We start from the raw sequence: 21,543 nt of genomic DNA on the forward strand, positions 1-21,543 counted from the left end.
GGGTATTTCAAATCGGCTGGAACTTCAGGGGGATTTTATGAAGTTTCCCCTAACTATAACATTCTTACTTTTATATAACATCATTCACTTTTTATTATTATTCAAATAAAAAAATTATTACAAAACAATTATTTTTTTTTCCCACTTTTCATATAAAATATATATATATATATATATATATATATATATATATATATATATATATATTTTCTTACATTATCAAATCTATTCCAAAATCGTCTCCCCTTTTTAAGTCCTTCGCTAAACTCACCCTTGGCAAATACACCCATAAATTTTGCCTTCAATTAGATCCGAATCCGAGACGATAATGGTCAATAACACTTTATCGTCTCGGATTCGGATAGTCAATAACACGAACACTTTACGGCACGTCGAAGTTCACACGCTAACTGGCGTCGCAGACTCGCAGGTTGCAGACGCTGCTACTATTTCAGTATCTCTTCACTCTTTGCCCCGGTTTCTCTCTCGCAGGCCTTATCATGGCGTTTCTATCCCAGCGATGTCCAGGGCTTCTCGCGCGCTTCAACACAACAAGGTACCACTCGCTCCACATCTCTCCATCAAATTCCTTATTTCCATTTCCTTTTTCAACCCTAGATGTTCCATCAAATCCCTTGAATGACCAGCCACCACGGAATCACATCAAGAACGAAACCGATCTCGACGAACGCTTCGTTCTCGAGCAACTCTCTGACCTCTTGCCAATCCCTCGTAACTCTTCCGCTCCGAACCTATTAAGAGACTGTAATCCAAGAAAACAAGTAGCACAAGTTATCGCAGTTGATGGGTTTCTGTTGCCCGAAGAGAAATTACGAGGGGTTTTCCTTCAGAAACTGAGAGGTAAAGCTGCAATTGAGCTCGCTTTGACGAACGTTGGGGTTGAATTGAGCCTTGATGTTGTTGCTAAAGTAGTGAACAGAGGGAATTTAGGTGGTGAAGCAATGGTTACATTTTTCAATTGGGCGATTAAGCAGCCGGCAATACCTAGGGACATTAGTAGTTACCGTGTGATTATAAAAGCGCTAGGAAGAAGAAAATTCTTGAAATTTATGATGGAAATGTTGCGTGAAATGAGGACCGAAGGCATTAGCCTTGATTTGGACACGCTGTCGATTGTGTTGGACAGCTTTGTTAGGGCTCATCATGTGTCGAAAGCAGTTGGAATTTTCGGGAACATAGAAGAGTTTGGACTGAAATGTGACACCGACTCTTTGAATGTGCTTTTAAAATGTCTCTGTCTGCGATCCCATGTTGCTGCTGCGAATTCATTTTTTAATTCAATTAAAGGGAAGATACCATTTAGTAGTATGACATATAATATCATTGTCGGCGGGTGGTCGAAATTTGGTAGTATTAGCGGAATCGAGAGTTTGTTGGAAGCAATGTTAGCAGATGGGTTTAGTCTGGATTGCTTGACTTTCAGTTATCGTATACAGGGTTTAGGAAGGGCTGGTCGGATTGATGATGCTGTTCAGGTTTTTGAGGGCATGAGAGAGAAAGGTTGTGTGCCGGACACTGGAGCTTACAATGCAATGATATCTAACTTTATATCTGTTGGAAACTTTGATGAATCTGTGAAATACTATAAGAGCATGTCGAGTAATAAATGTGACCCAGATATTTTTACTTTTACCAAATTAATTGCTGCTTTCCTTAAGGCCCGCAAAGTGGCCGATGCACTTGAAATGTTTGATGAGATGTTAGGTAGTGGGATCGTTCCCAGTACAGGGACTATAACCTCTTTCATCGAACCTTTGTGCAGATATGGTCCGCCCCATGCTGCCATGATGATTTACAATAGAGCAAGAAAAGTTGGATGTAGAATATCACTTAGTGCTTATAAGCTATTGCTTATGAGGCTTTCTAGGTTTGGTAAATGTGGAATGTTGTTAAATGTATGGGATGATATGCAAGACTCTGGTTATTATTCAGATATGGAAGTTTACGAGTATGTCATCAACGGACTTTGCAACATAGGGCATCTTGAAAATGCTGTACTTGTTATGGAGGAGTGCTTGCATAAAGGTTTTTGCCCAGGCAGGCTTATATATAGCAAACTAAATAACAAACTATTGGCTTCAGATAAAGTAGAGAGGGCTTACAGGCTATATTTGAAGATAAAAGATGCTCGTCGCGATGACAATGCCAGGAGATATTGGCATGCTAATGGCTGGCACTTTTAAACTGGCATGTTTGTCAGTGGCAAGTGCAGTTTGTTTATCCCCTGCTTTGCTTTTCCTGCAGCCGATTCCATATTTGGATGCTATATGAAATAATTCTTCTACTAAGTATGTGGTCCTCTTTCTTTTAATCGTTTACCATAGCCCCTGGTGTTTACTTTTAAGTCTCAACACATTTTCCATGCAATCGTTTTCTTTCTGGTTTGACAAACTTGTTTTCTGATACATATCATTCTTTTTTTTGTTTGTTCATGTAGCATCCTGCTAGGATAGTTGTGGTACATTTATTTTCATCATCTAAGGTTGGCTTATACAGTTTCATTGTGTGCAGGTGCATCCTGTGATTGGACAGTACGAGTGTTAGCTTCAAAATGACTAAAATTCATCTTGTTAATCCGCTATATACATACATGCATGAAGGCTGTGAAGGGCCTCATCAGCTGGACATTCACCATATTGTTATCCAAAGGAATTATGCTTGTGTTTTCCTTGCCTACCTGTTTGTTCTTTCATTGTTCACAACGGCCTTCTATCTCTGCTTTCTAAATGTAATTGATTTCTCACTTTGCTCCATTTTCCTGCTTTAGCTTCCTAACTTTTCCCTTGATTTTGCTGTCTAGATAAAACTAGTGCTATTCCGGGTTTGTATGTTTGATGGGGAGGATGGTTTTAAAATACTCATAATTTGTTGCAACGTTTTAGGTGCATGTTAATTTTTAACTTGATGTAATTTCTGGTGACAGGGAACACTAGGTACCATTTTCCTTTTAAGCTTGTTCTTCAGTGCTTGCCTTGTCAAATCCTATTATGCAACACGTATTGAGAAAGGTGAAAAGCCAAGGACTGATCGTGTATACACTGTACACATCATATATAAGACTATAATATAAAGTGAAGAGTAGCACCTTAAGTTTTGCTCAGAGAAAAAAGAAAAAGAAAAAAAGAAAGAAAGAGTAGCACCTTAAAGTTTTAGATTAACAATTACTGCATTGCTTGCTTTATATAAACTAATTAAAAAAATTGCCATTTCTTGATCTTTCTAAAATTCTGTGGTGGCATCCAACTATTTGAAATTAACATGCAGATATAGCTGTCCCATGCACTCACTGCTTATTGTTCTTCAAACGCAGAGTCTGTTGTAATTATACCTGCATTTGGAGTGCAACTTGAAGCTCACTATTGGAGGTAGTTCTTTCATCTCACACGATACTTACGATTTGAGTAGCATGAAAGAAACATGAATAGATGGCCGCATAGTTCATTCCTTCGCATTTGATCATTTTTCTTGTTAAGCTACAGTGGGAGAGTTGTTCGTAGCTTTGTTCCTATTGACAAAATACTGAAACCTGTCCTGAATGAGAATGTGACTCCATTCACTTGTTACTGGAGCCTGGCTTTGCTTGTCGGTGGCAAAAAAGAACTTATGTTAGCATTCAAGGTAAGACGTGCCACATGGCTGTTTTGTTCTATAGCTGGATATCATTGTTGTTAAACCTAACTAAAAAGAACTCAATGTATATCCTGTTAAGGCACTGAAAACTTCTGATGCCACACGGACAGAAATTTGGCAAGAATCGTGAAGGAGAATGGGGAAAAGTAGAAGGGTGGGGGTTTGGGTGTCTATCTTCAATTGGTTGGGCACTAATGATTTCGTGAATAATTGGCCTACTTGCCTGTTCAAACAGTTAAAAAGAATAACCGGCTTTGATGTCTTAGAAGTTCATTTTTGTGAAATATTATGTTACCTTACTGGATCATGAAAACTTCTTCTGCAGGCGGTACAACCGCCGGTGAAACTGTTAGTTCCCATCTGGAGGGCTTTGCGTGCTGCCACTTATAGCAGAGAAACTACAGACTTTCCTGCACAAGTTGATGAATAACATGCATGTTTATTGGTTGAGAAGCTGTTCTGTGGCTGTTCAAATATAAAAAGAACACTTGCTCTCTGATCTCTACCTTACTGGAGTTGGAAGGCTCTTGTGTGATTCCGAGGGCGGGATGGCAAGCCCATAATTAGTCAGATAAACTGAAGCGAGTAATGGGGGTTTTCCGGTGGCAATTGTCATTATCCTCTGACAACATGCTTTTAGGCCTCTTGGTTGCTGAGGATCCTTTGTCTGTCTAAACATTTCTCCGTCCTCTAACAAGTTTTTTTTTTTTTTTGTTTAGATCGATAAATCCACAGTTATTATCATGAATTTTGCGCTGCAATCATGCTACCTCCGTTGCAGCTGAAAAATGATAAAGTCTTTGACATGTGTGCAATCTGATTTAGTGAATCTATAGTCTTTTTTTTTGGCACAATCTGGTGTACGTTAGTTAGAGCTTTTAAAACATGGTGGTTAGTATCGTTTGTGGTTAGTTGAACTCCGTCCAGTTTTGGGAAGTGCAGCATATAATTAAAGAAGAGAGAAAGAAAACGAGTGTTTCAAATGTATCACTAAAAAAAAGAAGTTGATGATTCTTTTTTTTTTTTTTTTTTTTTAAAAAAAAAGGCTAGACTTAGTTGTTTTTACAAGTGGTTGACGGATGTTAGCACATGATTAGAAGATGTTGATGCTTTTTTGATAACTCACATGGATCTAATTATAGGTTGACACATGCAAATAAGTTGTAAAAAAATTGTCAAGTGTTTTTTCTTAAAAATGTGCTATTAGTATAGGTTTTAAAACTAAAGGTAAAGGTTTACAAGCACAATAGGCATTGGAAGTTAAGTATTTATAATTACTGTGAGGGTCTTATTCTTATAATTGATAAGTCTAATGCTTCCTAGTTTTTTATTTTTTTATTTTATAGAAAATGCTTAAAGAACTACAATTTTTATTATAAACTCATTTACAAAAACTAATGTCAGAATTCATAATTAGTGAAATAATTAAAAAATAATAATTTATAATATTTACTTAATTATTTTATCAAGTATAAACTGGCACTGCTACTTTTTTTTTCCCCCAGGACGTGGTTAATTATGAAAATCATAAATAAATGTCAAACTGTCTGTATATTGGTATTTCCCGTTATAGCCTCCGTTACTTCCGATCGAGACGGACAATAGTAAGAACAGGCCATATCCTATGCATTTTTGCAAGAAAGAGGAGGCTCGAAGGCCCTCCCTCACTTCTCTTTCCTTTTCAACGCTCTAAAATTTCCAAAATCATATAAAATTCACACTTTCCCTCTGTCTCACCTCGACCTAACCATTCAATTCAACCAATCCTTCGATCCGACGAAACGAATACCGTACACTTCATTCGTCCACTACCACTATTTTGATTTGGCATTTCCTCAGATTTTCTCATTTCTCGCCAGAATTGTGAATTTGTGATCTGCGGGAATTTGAATCGAAAAAAGCGTTAGGAAAATCGTTAAAAAGGAAATGGCGGGGCAAAATCAAGGGCCGAATATGGATCAGTTCGAAGCGTATTTTAGGAGAGCAGATTTGGATGGCGATGGCAGGATCAGTGGAGCCGAAGCTGTTGGTTTCTTTCAAGGGTCCAATCTCTCCAAACAAGTCCTTGCTCAGGTTCCTCACAGTTTTCACACCTCCAATTTCCACTTTACAGTATATTTGTATAAATAAACTATTTGAATGAATGATGGATATGTTATCTCATGCTCGATGAAAGCCGTGCTTCTTATGATAATATGTTGAATAAGTTTTGGCGACTTCTTCTCGTTAAGTAGACTTGGGGTTGTGATCAATCTTCGAGATGCAATTGCTCGATGGTGGTATAAATTATTGTTTTGTCAAGCATAAAAAATGAAGATGATTGAAAAAAAGTGTCACCACTGCTTGATCTGAGATATGTCGTATGAATTTAGGTTGTTTAGTGTTGTAGATGTTCTTGCACACTATCTATGATGGTCTAGTTCACTTATGCTGGTAAATGTGTGTTTGGGGTAAGGATGCTATAGTCGTTTAAAAATTAAATTAGTAAGTTAAAATATACATCTTCATTGATGAATATTTTGAATGATTTACCAGAGGTAAGACTTTTAAGGATGATTCTAAGTGGTTGATTTCATGTTTTGGGGAGGGGAGCAGAGTCTCAGATTTGAGTTTGTTATATTCAGCAGGATTCTTAAGAGGGTGTTTGAATTTGTGTTCTTAAGGTTGTCTACTTTATTTTGTGCATTGTCACTGTGCTTTTGCACAATGTGGAAGTTATATTTTAGCATCTTTTATCTTATAGTCCTTGCTTGTTGGTGATTATATTTCAAAGTAAATTTATATATTTATCTTTCTTTTCTTGCAATGAATTTTAAGACTTGATTAAGCATGATGCAGAAATGCATGTTAATCAAACTGTTGTATATGACGTGCAGATATGGATGCATGCTGATCAGAATAAAACTGGTTTCCTTGGTCGCACAGAATTTTATAATGCTCTCAAACTTGTAACTGTGGCACAAAGTAAGCGAGAACTAACCCCAGATATGGTCAAGGCAGCACTATATGGTCCAGCTGCAGCTAAAATTCCTGCACCACAAATTAATCTTACAGCCATATCTCAACCTCAATTGAATTCAATGGGTGCAGCATCTGCTCCACGGAGTGCTATTGCTCCAACATCATCTCAAAATATTGGCTTTAGAGCACAAGGAGTTCCAAACCCAAGTATGAACCAGCATTATTTTCCTTCTCAGCAAAATCAAGCCTTGAGGCCACCTCAACCTATGCCTGCTGCCACTGCTCCCCGTCCATCGCAAGGTATTGCTAGTCCACAACTCACTAGGGGAGGTAACATGTTAGGTCCCAATGTCCCAAACTCAAACATCTCCAATGATTGGCTCAGTGGAAGGACTGGTACAGCTCCTAATGGGCCTGGAGGGATTAGTCCATCAATGCCCTTGCCTACTTCACAGCCGCAAACTCCAGTCACTATGGCTTCCCAGCTAACAGCTAATGCCTCTAAAGCATTAGTTGTTTCAGGAAATGGGTTTGGTTCTGGACCAAGTCATTCTGTTAGTAGCACTCCCGTCTCTTCGGCCATCACTACTGTTACTAGTGGGCCTCAACCTTTTGGTAAGCAAAGCTCACTTGATTCATTGCAAGGTGCATTTTCAATGCAACCTGCTGGCGGTCAGCCTCAATGGACACAGTCATCATTGAACCCAAGTCAACAGGTTTCAGCTCCAGGTTCTTCCTCAATTGCAACATCTGGGATTTCAGTTGGAGTTGGAAATTCTACTTCTGAAAATATGCAGCTTTCTTGGCCAAAGATGAAACCATCTGATGTTCAGAAGTATACAAAAGTGTTTATGGAAGTAGACACTGACAGAGATGGGATAATCAGTGGTGAGCAGGCACGAAATCTATTTTTGAGTTGGAGATTACCAAGAGGTAAGGGTTCTTCTGTATGGAAGTTTAGCTGTGGTTTCTATATATTTTTGTCTATTACTAAGTTGGTTGATTCTGAAACTGCACTCTCATTTTTATTTTCTTAAATTTGTCATTATATATGGTGAAGTCATCAATATTCTGTGTTGCACTGTACGCTTTCTTATTTTTATCAGAAGAGGTAGATGAGACCCTGACTGCTATTTAAACATGACTGAGCAATAAATTTATGAACTCCTTATGAAGTTATAACTTGTTTTATTTTTTTTATGAAAGGAGATTTAGGAATGGCCAAATTTCGTCTTTTTGCCAAGACATCTGTCTCACCTTGTGTATTGTGTCACTAGAATGTATTAACTATGATTTTATTAGATAAATTCTTCTTTACTGCACTTTGAGTATTGTGTTCTTGTTATGGAAGTAAGGTGTACTCCTGTGTTTCTCTGGAATTTCTTCTTCTTCTTCTTCTTCTTGGGCAAGCTTCGTGGGACCTTTTTTTGTTCTAGGATTACTTATGCTCAATGTCTTTGCTGGCCTTTTTCAGAGGTTTTAAAGCAGGTGTGGGACTTATCTGACCAGGATAATGATAGTATGCTTTCTTTGAGGGAATTTTGCTTTGCACTCTACTTGATGGAAAGATTCAGGGAAGGTCGCCCTCTTCCAGCTGCACTGCCACCAAATGTCTTGTTTGATGAGACACTGCTGGCTATGACAGGTCAACCCAAAGTCTCACATGGAAATGCAGCTTGGGGTCCCAGACCTGGTATTGGTCAGATCTGTTTTTAATACCTTTCATTTTCATCTCTCTTTCCAAATATATGTTTCTTGATGAAGCATTTTTCTCTCTCTTTATGATTAGGTTTTGGACAGCAGCACGGGATGCCAGGTGCCGGGCCAATTGCGCCTGCAACTGGTTTGAGGCCACCAATGCAGGTAAGTGCCATCCTGGCTGATGGTGTAATGCAATCCAATCAGCAAAAGTCTGGAGCGCCTGTATTGGAGGATTCCTTTGGAAACCAACTTGATACAGGAGGACATAATTCAGCAAACTCAAAGCCTCAAGTGGCAACAACTGCTGGGAAAAAGGCATCTTTTCTCTCTTTTGCTTCACTTAACATATATTGATTGCATTGTGAATTAATGTTTGGTATAAAATATTCACACCTTATAGAGGATATTGTGTAAGACAAAAGCAAGAAAATGAATAGTACTTGGTGCTTTAATGAACTAAATAAATATGGAAATGGTACCTCCTTCTAAAGGACATAATTCAGCAAACTCAAAGCCTCAAGTGGCAACAACTGCTAGGAAAAAGGCATATTTTCTCTCTTTTGCTTCACTTACCATAAATTGATTGAATTGTGAATTAGTGTTTGGTATAAAATATTCGTACCTTATAGGGAATATTGTGTAAGACAAAAGCAAGAAAATGAATAGTACTTGGTGCCTCAATGAACTAAAGAAATATAGAAATGGTACCTCCTTCTAAAGGTTGGAAAACATGACGTGCGAACTCATGTGTTTGTAAATGGAAGTTGTCAAAAAAACTACTTTGATAAATTATTATATCAATTTATCTTCAAAAGGTTGCACTCAGACTTTCTTCCAGTTCCTTATTTTGAAAACAGAATTGTTCAAAAAGATTGTTTTAAGCTTTTCTTTAAATGTCTTTAAGAAACTTCCATTCCCCTTTTCTTGCTTATAAAGTGCTCATGTTGTATGCCATTTATCACTTGACTTTCTTATCTTTGCGTCTTAGTACAAACGGGTATCCTTATCTTTACATATGTGTATGTGTGTGCTTTTTTTTTTATCTGTCAGATCTCGTATGTATATCTTTGTGTTTATATGTATTTAAAGCTTTTAACTTAGCTTCCATATATCCATTAGTTTCATTTATCCATTTCAGTAGTGAAATTTCTTTGGCTGGAATAGACTGAAAAAATGCAATGGTAGAGTTCATTTCATTGTAATTATTTTTTTTATATCTATTCTATATTGCTTTCTTGCAAGATGGTTGAGATCAAGATAATTATTTACAGAGCCTGTGACTTCTGTAACTTTTTAAAATCACCAGTTATTGATTTTAATTTTATGTTTCTGAGGGCTGTTAGTTACTAAGTTTACTTTTTGAGTGTTCTTGTACTTTCCCAAGGGATACATAAATATTTTATTTCCTTTTTCGTGGTAGGTTGAAGAAACACAAAATTTGATATTGGATTCTAAAGAGAAGCTTGAGTTCTACCGCACCAAAATGCAGGAACTTGTGAGTAGTTTCTGTCTCCTATTCTTTTGCTTCTAGTTTTTTCATTAATACTAAACCCTTTTTACTCTTTTGTACAATAGTGGTTAGTAACTGGTTCAGGCCGGGCCTACAAGGAATTGAAAAGGCATGCCGCTTTACTTTTATGCCCGGAGTGGTTAGTGATGCTAGAATTTCAGTGTAGGGTAAATAAAGAAATTTATCAAAAATCACTCAACCACCAATTTGCAATTCAGGGATTTTGTACCAAGTTGGATGTTTATCACAAATTCAATGGGAATAATGAGGAATGTTTTTTTTTGATAAGTAATAATGAGGAAAATTTTGAAATACTTACCCAAAAAAAGGAATCATGGAAACAAAATTTTCTGATAAAAAAATAATAATAAAGGAACCCAACAAAGCAGTGCAATTTTCTTTGGGCTTTGACTTTCTCCAAGTCCCAAAAGATTGCGTGTTAAATACATAGAACTACCTCCTTCTAACCTTAGTAAAACCTTTAAGTCTGCATGGTATCTTATTTGCTGGCTGACTAGTCCGGTACTATAATTTATTTGATGAAGTTACTGTTGGAATTCAATCATGAAATGGCTAGTCATGAAAATATGATTGTAATTTGATCATGTACAGTTACCACGGTCAGGTGTACCCCTTAAACGGTGCAACTGTGAAGCTCATTGTGTTTTCTTTTTCTTTCTCTTAGTTTTCTTTGTTCATTTTTATTCTCTGGTTATCAGGTTCTCTATAAAAGCAGATGTGATAATAAACTAAATGAGATCACCGAAAGGGCATCTGCTGATAAGCGTGAGGTATTCTCTAAGATGTAAATAATCGTCCTACTTTCATTGATAAGAGTTAGATTTTGTTGTATTTACATCAACAATTTTTATTGCAGGCAGAGTCTCTGGCTAAGAAGTATGAAGAGAAGTACAAGCAAGTGGGAGAAATAGCATCAAAGTTAACCATTGAAGAGGCTAGATTTCGTGATATTCAGGTAAGGCAGTGAACTTATAGAATATCCAAGGACCTTTGTTGTTTGATTGTACTTATATTTGAGATTTCTTTGATCTAACTTAAAAAAAAATTAAAAATTAAAAAATTAAAAAATAAATAAATAAAATAGAGAAAGAAATAAATATTTCTTTGATCCTACTGAACCCAGTAAAGTGTAGTTATGAACATGTGTGATACTGCAGAAACTTATTTTTGCCTCGTTGCTCAATTAGAGCCATAGTTTCTCGTATATGAATGGCCAGTGTTAATGTTTCCCCCACCCCAATTGGTGGTCTTTTAGGTCCCCCACTAGACATAGTGGTTTCTCCAACTTGAAATTAGCATGAATTGTCTGTTGACTTCCTCTAATCTATTTTTCATTCAAACATCAATTTCTTGCCAAAGTGGAAGTCATCCTGTTATCTATCATTAATGGATCGATTTTTCTTCAACTTTCTTCTGCTTTCTCTTGCCACTCATTCACCTCAGTATCATTTTTTTCACTCAACTTTTTTCTTTGCCCAAGTGTGAAAGCCGAAGGTGTCCTGCACATAAAAACTATTCCACTTCAGAGATCTTTTAAAGCCTTTGATTACATGATCTTTTAAACATTGGCATTCTTTGAATTTGTTTTGCGATTTTGAATTTTACCACTCTTTCACCTCCGTATAAATTTTTTTTTTTTGGCTCTCCTTTTTTCTTTGCTCGAGTGTGAAAGCCGAAAGTCCTGCACGTAAAAAATATTCCACTTCAGAGATCCTTTAAAGCCTTTGATTACATGATCTTTTAAACCTTGGTGTTATTTGAATTTGTTTCAAGGAAGTTTGTTTTGTGATTTTGTTTTTAGGGGAGGAAGACGGAGCTGCATCAAGCAATTGTTAACATGGAACATGGAGGCAGTGCAGATGGTATCCTTCAGGTACATGTTGCCAATTTACTATTATGAGTCCATGGAGATTCCGTTGAATCTTGTCCAACACCATTGGTTTCGGCTTTTGTAGGTCCGAGCTGACCGCATTCAATCAGATGTTGAGGAGCTACTGAAGGCTCTAACTGAACGCAGCAAGAAACATGGATTAGATGTTAAGTCAGCTGCATTGATTGAGCTCCCAATTGGTATCTTTAGTCCCTTGTTAATTCTTTGTTTCAATTCATCCCTGTTGCTTCCTATACAATTTGATGCCCTTTCCAATGTCTTGCTATTTTATTTTTGAACACTTGCCTGCTATGTTGAGATATGCAATTCCTTTTTTAATGTAACCATAGCACTCTTTTTCTTTTTCTTTTTTCTTTTTTTCTTTTTTTTTTTTTTAATTTTAAGTTTATTTATTTCATTGAAAAGCATTGAATGGGTTGCAGGGTCCCACCACTTTCATTCATTGTCTAACTTGGAAGACTTTGAAACAGACAATGTTGCTTAAAGTGGGTATTAACAATCAACCATTGTATCCTAGGTGGAGTTTGTGGGGAAGAGGGAGGAGGAGCAGGAGGAAGGGGGGAGGGGGGGAAGGGGGGAGGGGGGTGGGGGTGTGAGTGGATTTTTTTTATGAGGAAGGCTATATCTCATTTTAAACATTACCTGATTTAGAGAGCTGAAAGTCTTGCATATTCATTGGCCTGCTTAGAGCTTGTTTGGGATTATGTTGGGAAATAGAGCTTTTTTTTTTTATAGAAAAAAACTTCATTTCCAAGTTTCCTCTAAAACGCAATTTTGGACTTTTTTAAAGCAAAAAAGTCACAAAAGTACTTTTTTAAATGTTTTACCAAATAGACCCATTTTAACTTGGCACAACTTTTTGTGTACTAAAAACACTTTTTAAGCTTGTTAACGCAATTCCTAACAGGTTAATCATCCAGAACAACAATGACTTGGTTTTTCTGCATTAAGTGTTAGGATTTCATGTCTCATATTAGTATTTGGATCACAAATGCACACCTGAATAACCGTTTAAGGAAACCTCTGTTTCTCCCTAGCTGGTTCAATTGGTAAACTCTTGGGTCATGCTAGAGATCTAGGATTAAAATCTACCATCACCATGGATGGGTGTTTGAGGATTTGGACATGACTACACCATATGCATGATGGGCCTCCATAGACAATAAAAAGTAGTGAATACTTGTGTATTGGTACTTTTACCTAATATGATGAGGAAGTAAATGTCCTGTGTTGCTGTCGAATTGCTGATATAGGACGGCTTTCTTGTTCCTATTTTGGGGGTCGGGTTATGGTAGTGGTAGCCATAGTTTATTACCAGCACTTTGTACTTTAGGGCATGCTGATCTTTTTACGGACTGCAAAACATATATGGTCATTTTCCAATTTCCATTGTTGATTTGAAAGGTTGGGAACCTGGAATTCAAGAGGGAGCTTCTCTTTGGGATGAAGAGTGGGATAAGTTTGAAGACGAAGGTATGCACTATGCTTCCTAGCCTATTTTATTTAAGAACAAGGGGTAATGCTTCCTTTTGTTTTGCTGTCTCCAGTTAATGTTGTCAGTTCTGCATATCCAGTTTAAGAAATAGAGTCATTTGACAGAGCTATTAAGAAATATGTTTATTTATTTATGTGGGTATACCTTTTAAACCTTTCAGGGTTTGTTAATGATCTCACTCCTGATGCGAAAAATGTCTCTAGCTTGTCAAAACCAAAATCTGCATCTGTTCACAAAGAACAAGTTTACGGTGATGATACTTCAATCCCCGAGTCATATGCTAATGAAAAGCAAAGGAATTCTTTCGGTACTAGTGAGCCTGTCTTTGAGAGTGAATCTGCATATTCCCACAGTGAAGATGAATTGGTCAGAAGCCCTCACGACAGTCCGGCTGGAAGGACTGCTTTTGACAGTCCATCTCAAGATTTTTCAGATGTTCACTATGGAAAAGGTTCTGAAGCAGATGCAGAAACACATAGGTATAGGTGCTGATTCGTGATTCTCTCTCTCTCTCTCATGACTGTGTTCTATATAATAATAATGCTGAAATCATTTTATTTACGGTGACAGAAGTTTTGATGAATCGACCTGGGGTGCCTTTGACAATAACGATGATGTGGACTCAGTTTGGGGATTTAACCCTAGCCATACCAAGGTGAGCCAAAACCTCTTAAGCACATGGGTATATGTGGACATTTTCCTAATGGCTAACAATAAAAGTTGAAATATCTGTGTTGTTTATAAGTTCTCTAGGATTTTGTTAATTTATCGAATTTTACATTTAATTTATGTAATAATAATAAATTGCCTAAGGCATGCGATGTCTAATGGGAAATTGTTTCCACCTAATTATATGAATGAAGGACTCGAACAGCTTCAACAACATAGGCTTAGCCATAACTTAGTGTCGTCCTAAACTCTTCAGACTTAGATGGATCTCATGCCTATATTGTTTCGACCTTATCCTAGTCCACATGACATATGTAGGAAAAACTATAGTACCTCAAGCATTTTCCATCTTGATGCACTATGTTTGATTTCTCCATCCATGGTGTCATTCTGCAGGACTCGGATACCGACTTTGGAGCTAGTGACTTTGGCCTAAACCCAGTACGAACAGGATCCTCACATCCAGAGAGCATCTTTCAGACGAAGAGCCCATTTACTTTTGAAGATTCTGTTCCTGGGACTCCAATGTCCAAGTTTGGCAACTCTCCTAGGTACAGTGAGGCAGGGGATCACTTCTTTGACAACTTCTCGAGGTTCGATTCCTTCAGCACGCATGAAGGCGGTGGATTCTCTCCACGGGAGAGGTTTTCAAGGTTTGATTCCATGAACAGCAGCAAAGACTTCGGCTATGGCCGTGAGAGGCTTACAAGGTTTGATTCCGTAAACAGCACGAAAGACTTCAGCCATAGTGGTGCATTTTCTTTTGATGACACTGATCCTTTCGGCACCTCTGCCCCATTTAAGGTCTCATCCGAGAGTCAAAATCCAAAGAAAAGTTCGGATAATTGGAGCGCTTTCTAGCTTGCAATTTAACTTGTGTTTTTTTCCACTATCCCCTTCCCCTTTCCCCATTTTGTTTCGGGGTGGTTAATGGTAGTAATTTTTTGATTGTGCTGTATAGCTTGAAACTAAATATGGACTGTTGTATTGTCGTATGGTTATGTCCTTGTATTATTTCGAGGATAATGTATTTTTGGTTTGTTGGAAAGCACAAGGAAAAAAGAAAAAAGAAAAAAAAGCTTGTCTTTTAAATAACACTTTGGATCGTCCAAATCATATTGTCGTGCACTATCATGCTGTTCTGGAAGGGATTTACTCTCTTATAGCATTCACAAAGAGTCAAATTTTACTTTTATCTAAAATGGCTAATCAGATTTGTAAAAAACTTTATACATTGAATTAGCAAAAAAAAATGCAAAATGAATATTTGATTGGAAGAGCAAAAAAAAAAAGTTAGATGTAGTAACACTTTTCAAATGAGCTATTTTTTTTTTATTATTATTGTTTCTCTCACATGCATTTTCTCTTTCCCAAAGCTTTTCCCACTTTTTTCCAATAATGAATAATTTTTTTTTAAAAAATAAAATAGATAGAAATATAGTTAATAGGATGTAGATGCATTTAAAAATTCATTAGTTCAACTAGATAAAAGTGAGTTTTGAAGAGCCATTTTGCATAAAAATTTGGCTCTTCCATTGTGAATGCGCTTAGCATTAAGTCTAACCAAAATCTTTTTTTTTTGGTTATTTTGGTGAAAAAGTTATTTCCTTCTTTCAACCATGCTTCTCTCCTCCATTTTCTTTGTCTTTTCTCCTTCCCATTTTGCTTAGTGTCATTTTTGAAGAGAGTAATTTTCTCTCCACAAGTGCATCTCTTCATTTCGAGTCTCGCCATCACCGTCCGTCGGGTTTCATGTAGTCAAAAATTTCAAAATATGACTGTTATGAAAAATACAAATGTTTAAAATTTTTATAGTTAGAATAAAACAAATATTCAAAAATAAAGAAATCTTTGAAAAAAAATATTTAAATGAAATAATGAAAGTGAATTGATAAAATAATGAAGTTGTTAGGGTGCTGTAAAAAAGCTGGTAATTAAAATAGAGAAAAATAAATTTGACTATTTTGGTGAGTAAAATTTAGTGAGACCGCTAATAATATTCTTACATAGTCATCTTCTAAACTTTAAAATTCTCGTCATCCAAATTCTAACCCCACCTCCTCTTTTCTACCTGAAAGCTCAATACTCACCGTTTGAAATGGGGAAAGATAACACAGAGCGAAGTGAAAGCACTTCTTTACAAGATAAATGAAATCCACTTTCTCATCTATTTTCCTCCCTCTCTGTCTCTCTCTCTCTCTCTTCCCCCAGGCCTCCCCAACCCCCCTCCCTCCCTCGGCTCAATATTCCTTTCTAGAGAATCTCAAGAATTTTCCGAGAAAATCCAATCCCTGTCCCAAACTCAAATTGAAAGATTCCCTTGAAGATTACCTCCACAGTTTTTTGGCATTGCAAATTGTAAGCATATTCACTTTCTCTCCCTTTCCATAAAACGAATAAAGTAAAAAGAATAAAACCTATAAAGCAATACTCACTGTCATTAACGTCAGGAGAGGGAGACCTATATACCATCCGATCGTTTTGTGGAGCTTAAATGACGTTTTCTTGGTCAATCGAAAATATTTTCGATTTGATTAAAAATTTTGCTTGTACTAAATACTGAAAAATAGAAGGAAAAGAAAATTTCAGAAAATGTTTTTCGTCAAAACAAATTGAGCCTTAAAAACAAAATATTTCTAAAAAAAAATAATTTTTTGCCTTCTTTTGCTTCCAAAAGCAGAAAAAACGCTTCCAAAAAAAAAGTGTATATTATACGAACAAAAATTTCTTTTTTCATAAAACATTCAAATGAATTAAAAAATAAGACCCTTAATTTTAGTTTAATCCATATAAATTAAAACATGTTAAAATATTTGTTCACATGTGAGTAGTTTAAAATAAAAAGAAGTATAAAGAAAAAAACAAGAAGAAGAAAACCTGTGGATTCTGATTATCAAAGCATTAGTCTGTGATGTTATTGCTGTGATACCTATTATATTTCAATACAAATAATACTTATATAATTCTAAACATTCTAAAAAAATACATAGCTTTAAACTAAAAAAAATAGTTTTTTATCAATACATAATAAAACAAAAATTTTCACTAAACATTTAACGCAATCAAATAAATCCTTACATAAGGTTCAATACTTAATCTTGCAAAGTTAATTAGGCATATTAAACGGCCATAACACATTAAGCTAATTTAATGACCGGTTCAATTTTACTTAAAGGAAACATAAGAGAGTTTTTTTCTTCTTTAAGAAAGTTTTTTTTTTTTTGACATGTCCTCACAAGGGAAGGGGGAGGGAAGATTCGAACTAGTGACCTCCGCTTCATTAGGCGAGGTCTATAGCCGATTAAACTACCTCTTGGAGACCTTCTTTAAGAAAGTTAATTAGGCATATTAAACGCCCATAGCATTAATTAAGCTAATTAAATAACTGGTTTAGTTTTACTTAAATGTCCCATTTTTTACTTAAGAGTTTTTTTCTTCTTTCTATTCAACGTAAGAAAGTTAATTAGGGATTGAAAAAAAAAAAAAAAAGAGGTAATTAGGCACATTAAACTCCCATAGCATAAATTAAGCTAATTTAATTACCAGTTTAGTTTTAATTAAAGGACCGGTTTTTAACTTGAAGGACCGGTTCACTCTTTAAAAATTATAAATTTATGCCACGTGTTGCAATTTTAAGCACTCTCTAAGGAAAGAACTCGGCTTATATATATGACACGATTCTAGCCGGCGGGGTCATGTCGCCAGGTAATGTATTCGGGGTTTACCCACTAGAGATGGGTCCTAAGGGGGCCCTACCTGGTCCTCATAAAAAATTAAAAAAAATAATAATAATAATAAAAAACACCTCGGTTATAAGAAGAATAAAGATCGGGTATCGGAACAAGATCTAATATCTAAAAGAATAACGTGGTAATAAACTGAGCTAGCCCAAGTGCCAAGGGAGAAGACAACAGTTGTTACTCAGACAAGTTGGCCCATGAAAGTATATTTTAGAAGGAAAACAGGAAGCAATAGACTTATAATTATTTATTTAAAAGTGGACTCAATTTTATCAGTGAAAACTAATGTTATAGCAATTGGAAACTACACAATGTTAACGTGACATACAGAAGACATCATAGTTGGAAGAAGATAATTTTAACACAAGTTCCAACTGCTATCTAGTAAAAACTTGAACCGTGGAATCTCAAGTCCACGCTACAATCATTGATCAGATTAAACCTTCAGACAAAACCTCCCCACAGCTTAAGATGACAATTTTTTTTTTCTTAGTCATTTTTTCCTTTCCATGTATGAACTACAAGGCCAGATCCAAAAATTTAAAGTAAACACAACAATCATGTTATCAGGGTTCAACTGAACCCACTCCAATACTGCTGCTCCTTGTCTAAAATATTAACATTGCCTGGTTGGGTGGGAGGGAAAGCATCTGACTTTCAAGCAATAAGATTGTATATACCTTTTCTTGTCATCCCTTTGGGCCTTCCAAGTCTTTTTGGACTTGATCAGAAGTAAAAAGCATTGTTGAACGCATGTTTGCTATTTCTATGAGTGTTTCAAGAGCTGAATGAAAGTAATTTTTTGCATGAATCATCTCCTAGCATCTCCCAAAAAAATGGAATTGAAAACCAAATTGATATACAAGTAGCAAAAATACAATGGTGTAAACTATAGTATTGCAGAGAGAGAGAGAGAGTTATGCACCTGTCTCAAATGAAAGCTGGGCAGCTCGAAGCTTTGGGGAAACCAAAGTCCCAAACATTGATAGTGATTTAGATCGCTCCTTTTGAACCTAGAACAGCAGGGATAAGATATGAAAGTTACTCCATTTACACTTCTCTTAATTCAAATTTCACAGATTGCACATTTGAATTGTTAGAATTTATTCATTAGTGAACTTAATACAATGTGGTTCACACTTCTAAAATAAGGATTCTGGTGCAGGAAAAAGAATCTAATAATGCAAATGCTAAAATACAAATCTCCTTGTTATAGCACATCAGAAAAGATTATTGATTGCAAGACACTTACTTGATCATCAACTATAAGAGGAGCTCCATTTTTTGCTGGACTTTTCTCCAAAGTTCCTTCACACATACAGAAAAGGAAAAAGTTAAAACAGCATATGCTCGATTCAGAGTTATCATGGCAGAAGTAGCTGAGCAATACAAAAAACATTTTATGGTTATCTGGCATACACAGTAAAAAATGGTTGGTAGGAGCTCCTGCTAAACTATATTATGGTCAAAATGATAAGTATACTGTATCCTCCTCATACAGGGACAACAAAACTATACCAGAAAACTGGGGGGAACGGTGTCTTAGCTGGGGACTATCAGATTTCATCTGCAACTTGTCCTCCATAAATTCTTCTTCTCCAGAACAGCATTTTCCATTCTTGGAGGACGCCCATTTGCACAATGCAAAATGCGGTTGCTTCAACTTGTAGTCAACTACAACAGATCATATATCACAGAAGTTACTCTGACATAAATACAAAGTAATGCAAATGAGCAAATCATTAATTCTATATGCATGTGTGAGGGTGTGCATGCATAAATAAAAAACATACAATCTGGGGCATCAAGTTGGGGCCGTTATAAACCTAGAATTGTCCGTCGGAATGCCATGTCTTAAACCCTGTTCATATTATATCATAGATGGTGACAGATGACACCCAAAGGCATCATATATCCCACCACTCATCAGTTACGTGCAAGCACATCCCCCTTAACTACGTTAATAGAACTGCCCACAAAACCATTTAGTTTCCATGTCCTTTCTTATTTGTTGATAAGAATTTGGAGCCCATGACCAAGTGACCCTAAAATATCAGTGTCCAAACAATACTAGAAATGAGTCTCAGTGCAATTTATGGATAGCCTTAATAGCTGAAATTTCCCACTCATATAAATGATCTTAATGGGAAAGGTGCAGACATAAAATTACCTTCATCTCCAGTTACTTGCAACGATGTAGCAGCAGAGTGGAATTTCAGGTCCAACAAAGCACCATTGATTCGTGACGCACCCATAGAATGTCGAGCACTGGCCAACTCCATCCATCCCTGTAAAAAAAATCAAAAGGATGTTCAGAAGACAGATCACGCATCAATAGACTTCTAAAGGAATTCGCACAGAACCAAAAGTAATCCACAGGTTTCTCACTAAGCAGTTCAAAACGCTAATTATTAGAATCACATAATGTTTCAGAGATACATTCTCTGCTTTCCAAAAATTGTGCTAAAACCAATCGCATCACTAGCCTTCCGTCATCAACTATTTTAACATCTAAGGTATACTTTACAACATAAACATTCTCCATCAGCAAAATCTTATAATTTGATTGCTTTCTTTCTGTGTTTGTCATTGATTTTTTGAAGAACGATTAAGAACATGCAAGTAGAAGGGACAGGGACATGCATAGGGTTAGGGTTAGTTACCTGGCGGAGTGTTGAAGACAATGAATCTATTAGGGTTAGATAGCCATCCAGCGAATCTAGAAATTGCACTACGTTATCTTCCTCCAATCGTTTTCGTTGTTGATCTTGTTCTTGTTCTACTGCTTCTGCTGCAACGGAGGTCTGTGTTTGGTCTTCTTCTTCCATCGAAGATACAGATTCAGCTCTTCAACACGACGCGCACACCCTCGGTCTGTGCCACGGATCTGTGTGACCTCGTGGAGTTTACCATTATTTCAGATGCCTTTGGGGACCGACTTGTCATTTCAGAACCCAAACCGACTCCGTTTTACAGCATTCAACTCACCAAATTTTAGATAATTACCTACTTTTTGTTAAAATACTCTTTTTTTTTTTCTATACTTTTTATTTAATAATTGACGTATTAAAAAAAGAAATGATATACCTCATTCTCCTAACTATTTTAAATGAATTCAAATCTACCATTGAACTTGTAGGTTTACATGCGGGTCTTATAAAGACAAATGAACTTATAAATTTATGTGACCGTCCATATAATATTATCATATCATCTACAAATAAATTTAACTATTTAGAAGTTAATGTAGTAAATGCTACATACAATATCACACCAATTTTTAAAGTTACAGTGCTTTCGCAGACAAAAAGTTTCAAAGACATTCTATGATAGTTGCTTACTAAAAAAAACTGAGTGCTATTAAAAATATTAACTTTTATCGTAAGTTATTTAGCCGTCCATAATAGATGAAATAATTAAACAAAATTTTTGAGTTGTGAATTTAATTAGGGACTTATCAATCATACACAGTGTTATATAAGAATTGTAGACTTATATGATATCGATATTTTTTTTAAAAAAAAAAAAAAAAACTCCGAAAAGTTAGAGATGAGATGAACGGTTGGGACAACCTCCGATCCCGTTTACTTTCACAGTTTAGGAACACCTCCTCCATCATCGAGGGGTTGCAGGATTTGGCTATTTTTCATGATTTCATCTAATTTGACAAAAAAAAAAAAAAAACTTAGTTATTGGGATAATCTGCTGCGTTATATCCATTCTCATATGTCATATGATCTGAATAATTAGACCCTCCATATATTTTTCTCAACTATTATTTGTTGCAATTTTGGTCAATGTGTTTATTGTTATTTGGCCCTTGACATGTATGTTGTATTTATCTACATTGCAGTGCCAGTGACCTTGGTGCTCTCCAGAATTTACGATGAGCTTGGCCCAAATT

General features: G+C 36.1%; 4 protein-coding genes across 8 annotated transcripts; 3 read left to right on the plus strand and 1 right to left on the minus strand.

Annotated features, from left to right (window-relative positions):
* Window positions 1-403: 403 nt before the first annotated feature.
* Window positions 404-3,543, plus strand: LOC132190213 (Pentatricopeptide repeat (PPR) superfamily protein). 5 transcript variants are annotated; one of them, XM_088510851.1, is made up of 5 exons: window positions 404-2,309; window positions 2,533-2,749; window positions 2,945-3,029; window positions 3,286-3,386; window positions 3,501-3,543. In XM_088510851.1, the coding sequence occupies exon 1, from the start codon at window positions 501-503 to the stop codon at window positions 2,202-2,204; it is 1,704 nt and encodes a 567-aa protein (XP_088366977.1). In that variant the 5' UTR covers window positions 404-500; the 3' UTR covers window positions 2,205-2,309; window positions 2,533-2,749; window positions 2,945-3,029; window positions 3,286-3,386; window positions 3,501-3,543. The 5 variants fall into 5 exon arrangements, with proteins under 5 accessions (XP_088366977.1, XP_088366978.1, XP_088366979.1 ...); XM_088510852.1 differs by having other exon boundaries at window positions 3,495-3,537; XM_088510853.1 differs by lacking the exon at window positions 2,945-3,029.
* Window positions 2,612-4,081, plus strand: LOC132191111 (uncharacterized). Its single transcript, XM_088510833.1, has 5 exons — window positions 2,612-2,749; window positions 2,945-3,029; window positions 3,332-3,386; window positions 3,495-3,639; window positions 3,977-4,081. Exons 1-5 carry the CDS (start codon window positions 2,612-2,614, stop codon window positions 4,079-4,081), a joined length of 528 nt encoding a protein of 175 aa, XP_088366959.1.
* Window positions 4,082-5,254: 1,173 nt separating this feature from the next.
* LOC132189273 (Calcium-binding EF hand family protein) lies at window positions 5,255-15,002 on the plus strand. Its single transcript, XM_059603937.2, has 13 exons — window positions 5,255-5,724; window positions 6,528-7,545; window positions 8,087-8,305; window positions 8,402-8,628; window positions 9,734-9,808; window positions 10,543-10,614; window positions 10,701-10,799; window positions 11,646-11,717; window positions 11,800-11,914; window positions 13,140-13,208; window positions 13,391-13,709; window positions 13,801-13,885; window positions 14,296-15,002. The coding sequence occupies exons 1-13, from the start codon at window positions 5,578-5,580 to the stop codon at window positions 14,758-14,760; spliced, it is 2,982 nt and encodes a 993-aa protein (XP_059459920.2). The 5' UTR covers window positions 5,255-5,577; the 3' UTR covers window positions 14,761-15,002.
* Window positions 15,003-17,863: 2,861 nt separating this feature from the next.
* LOC132189882 (coiled-coil protein) lies at window positions 17,864-20,557 on the minus strand. Its single transcript, XM_059604702.2, has 6 exons — window positions 20,303-20,557; window positions 19,810-19,927; window positions 19,158-19,313; window positions 18,892-18,947; window positions 18,565-18,652; window positions 17,864-18,423 (listed from the first exon to the last, which is right to left on the minus strand). Exons 1-6 carry the CDS (start codon window positions 20,465-20,467, stop codon window positions 18,329-18,331), a joined length of 678 nt encoding a protein of 225 aa, XP_059460685.2. The 5' UTR covers window positions 20,468-20,557; the 3' UTR covers window positions 17,864-18,328.
* Between the last annotated feature and the right edge of the window lie 986 nt (window positions 20,558-21,543).

This window comes from Corylus avellana, chromosome 9 (genome assembly GCF_965113065.1).
Source record: "Corylus avellana chromosome 9, dhCorAvel1.hap1.2, whole genome shotgun sequence".
Taxonomy (NCBI): Eukaryota; Viridiplantae; Streptophyta; class Magnoliopsida; order Fagales; family Betulaceae; genus Corylus; species Corylus avellana.

What these genes read in the sequence shown, in the direction of transcription:
- LOC132190213 (XM_088510851.1), top strand. Translation starts at nt 501, where the DNA reads ATGGCGTTTCTATCCCAGCGATGTCCAGGGCTTCTCGCGCGCTTCAAC.
- LOC132191111 (XM_088510833.1), top strand. Translation starts at nt 2,612, where the DNA reads ATGCATGAAGGCTGTGAAGGGCCTCATCAGCTGGACATTCACCATATT. An exon ending in TGCAACACGTATTGAGAAAG is followed by an intron (nt 3,030 to 3,331) that starts GTGAAAAGCCAA and finishes CTTCAAACGCAG; the next exon opens with AGTCTGTTGTAATTATACCT. An exon ending in CTTGAAGCTCACTATTGGAG is followed by an intron (nt 3,387 to 3,494) that starts GTAGTTCTTTCA and finishes TTTCTTGTTAAG; the next exon opens with CTACAGTGGGAGAGTTGTTC.
- LOC132189273 (XM_059603937.2), top strand. Translation starts at nt 5,578, where the DNA reads ATGGCGGGGCAAAATCAAGGGCCGAATATGGATCAGTTCGAAGCGTAT. An exon ending in CTAGATTTCGTGATATTCAG is followed by an intron (nt 10,800 to 11,645) that starts GTAAGGCAGTGA and finishes TTTTGTTTTTAG; the next exon opens with GGGAGGAAGACGGAGCTGCA. An exon ending in ATTGATTGAGCTCCCAATTG is followed by an intron (nt 11,915 to 13,139) that starts GTATCTTTAGTC and finishes TTGATTTGAAAG; the next exon opens with GTTGGGAACCTGGAATTCAA.
- LOC132189882 (XM_059604702.2), bottom strand. Translation starts at nt 20,467, where the DNA reads ATGGAAGAAGAAGACCAAACACAGACCTCCGTTGCAGCAGAAGCAGTA. An exon ending in CCGTTCCCCCCAGTTTTCTG is followed by an intron (nt 18,948 to 19,157) that starts GTATAGTTTTGT and finishes GTATGTGTGAAG; the next exon opens with GAACTTTGGAGAAAAGTCCA. An exon ending in CTCTTATAGTTGATGATCAA is followed by an intron (nt 18,653 to 18,891) that starts GTAAGTGTCTTG and finishes CTGCTGTTCTAG; the next exon opens with GTTCAAAAGGAGCGATCTAA.